We start from the raw sequence: 2100 nt of genomic DNA on the forward strand, positions 1-2100 counted from the left end.
TATCTTTAATTTCTTAATTATCTTTTCATTTTATTTATTTATTTTGAACTTTTTTCTTCACTTTTCTTATTTTTGACGCTGCTCTAATCTCAAAATACATCTTTTGAACGCACATAAATTTGATAAATTCAGAATAATTCTTGTGTATATGAATATGTCGGGGTGTTTAATGTTTTGTCTAAACGCACACAGATAAACGACACAAACACTGCTGCAAACCTCTCTGTATGTACAACATTTTAATAAACACTATTTACACCGACGACTAACGAGCACGAAGCTGTGCAGTTACCGCCGACTCTCCGATGAGTTCAGGGTGATTCATAAATCAATAAAAAATATGAAAATGTTTGTGTCCTTCATGTTAACGTTATTGACTGCTGTAAAGCTCCGTGATGTTTCGTGTGTGTGTGTGTGTGTGTGTGTGTGTGTGTGTGTGATCTATGCCCATCTCCCGCTCGAACAGAAGTTCCTGCTGATGCTGTAGACGGCGTTGGAGCTCTGATGTTTCCCCCACGCTCCCAACGGGACGATGATGATGGTGGCGTTGTCATCGGAGCCGTACTGCAGCGCCTGAAAACAAACAAACAAATAAACAAAAAATAAAAACAAAGAATTTATATTATTTTTAGTAAAAGGGACGGTGATGTTGGCGGACAAATCGGCTTGATTTCTTTCAAAAAGTAAAAAAAAAAAAAGTAAAGAAAATCACCAAAAATTGCAAAAAAATTACAGATTATAAAAACATTTGCCCAAAAGCTTTAGAGACAAACAAAATTGCCAAAAAAATTTAAAGAAAAAATAAAATAACCAAGAGATTAAAAAAAGCAATTTAAAAAGTTTTTAAAATTCAGCTAAATTAAAAAAAAAATGCATTAGTGAAAGAAATTGTCAAATATATAGAGAAGAAGAAAATCACTGAAAAATCTTCAAGAAAAAAATTAAATTGCCTTTTTTTTTTAAATCACCAAAAAATTTTAAATAAAAAAATCCTTAGATTTTGGAAGACACAAAGAAAAATGCCAAATTTCTTATATTTCTTTCTTAAAGAAAACGTGTCTTCCACATCGGCACATATTTATTTATTTATTTATTTTTACAAAATATTATTTTTTTCCTACAGAGGTCTAAACTCCAAGTGCGTCTAAACCCTAAAAACGGACCTGGTTTTAATTTTTGCGACATGTTTTATTTTATTCTGCTTTTACATATTTTTCGTGTTTTCTTCTCTGGGGTTAAAGGTCGCCTGATCGGACCGTCAGCTCCGTGCTGCAGATATTCGGCGTGCAGACGCAGGCGAACATTAAAGTGCATTTTGCTCTGTTTTATCCGGACGGATGCGTGATGCTCGTACCTGCTCGGCGATGACGTCAGCAGCTTCTGTGGGGTCGTGGCACTGGTTGATGACATCACAGATCTCCTGGTCGCTCAGCAGGAAGTTGATGCCGTCGGTGGTCAGAGCGAGGAAGGAGTCGCTGGCGTGATGGACCTGCAGAGACACAAACATACAACATTTCATCTGAGCGCATCAGCGAGCAAAACGGTTAATTACTGAGTTTTTACAAATGTTCGGCGGAGCTCACGGTGAGCCGCCGCGTGTCCGGCTCGGCGATGACGCCGCTGCTTTTCAGGTGGAAGTCTCCGATGCTGCGGGTCATGGCGAGACGGCCGTTAACGTTCGCCACGCCGACGCTGTTCCACGTCACGAAGCCGCCAAACCTCTGGATCCTGAACACAAACACACGGTCAGTCAGCAGTGCGACGTAACAGAGTACATTTACTCAAGTACTGCAGTAAAAATCTGAAGTACTTTTCCTTTATTTTATTATTTTTATTAAAAAATACAAAAAAAACACAACAAAAAATATGTATGTTATTATCATAATGATCAAAATGATTTTACAGGAATGTTATTATTATTACCCCAAAATTATATTATTTTGGGTTAATTTTCTAAAATATGTATAAAAAGTGTGGAAAGAAGGCAATCAGTAAATTAAGAAATGGCCCAAAAATTAGTGAAAGTCAAAAGAAATAACTTCTGAAATTACAAAATTAAGCCAAAAAAAGAACAAACACATAAGCAAAAAAGGAAAAAAA

The 2100-nt window shown here is 36.4% G+C and overlaps 1 protein-coding gene across 1 annotated transcript; it reads right to left on the minus strand.

Moving 5' to 3' along the window:
• Positions 1-219: 219 nt before the first annotated feature.
• Positions 220-1780, minus strand: LOC121937677 (protein phosphatase 1K, mitochondrial-like; the record flags this gene model as incomplete). The annotated part of the gene is made up of 3 exons (XM_042481002.1): positions 220-573; positions 1355-1489; positions 1584-1780. Coding segments are annotated over 3 exons (464 nt in total), but the record flags the coding sequence as incomplete, so codon positions are not given.
• Positions 1781-2100: the final 320 nt, after the last annotated feature.

Source organism: Plectropomus leopardus, unplaced genomic scaffold, assembly GCF_008729295.1.
Source record: "Plectropomus leopardus isolate mb unplaced genomic scaffold, YSFRI_Pleo_2.0 unplaced_scaffold27082, whole genome shotgun sequence".
Classification (NCBI taxonomy): Eukaryota; Metazoa; Chordata; class Actinopteri; order Perciformes; family Serranidae; genus Plectropomus; species Plectropomus leopardus.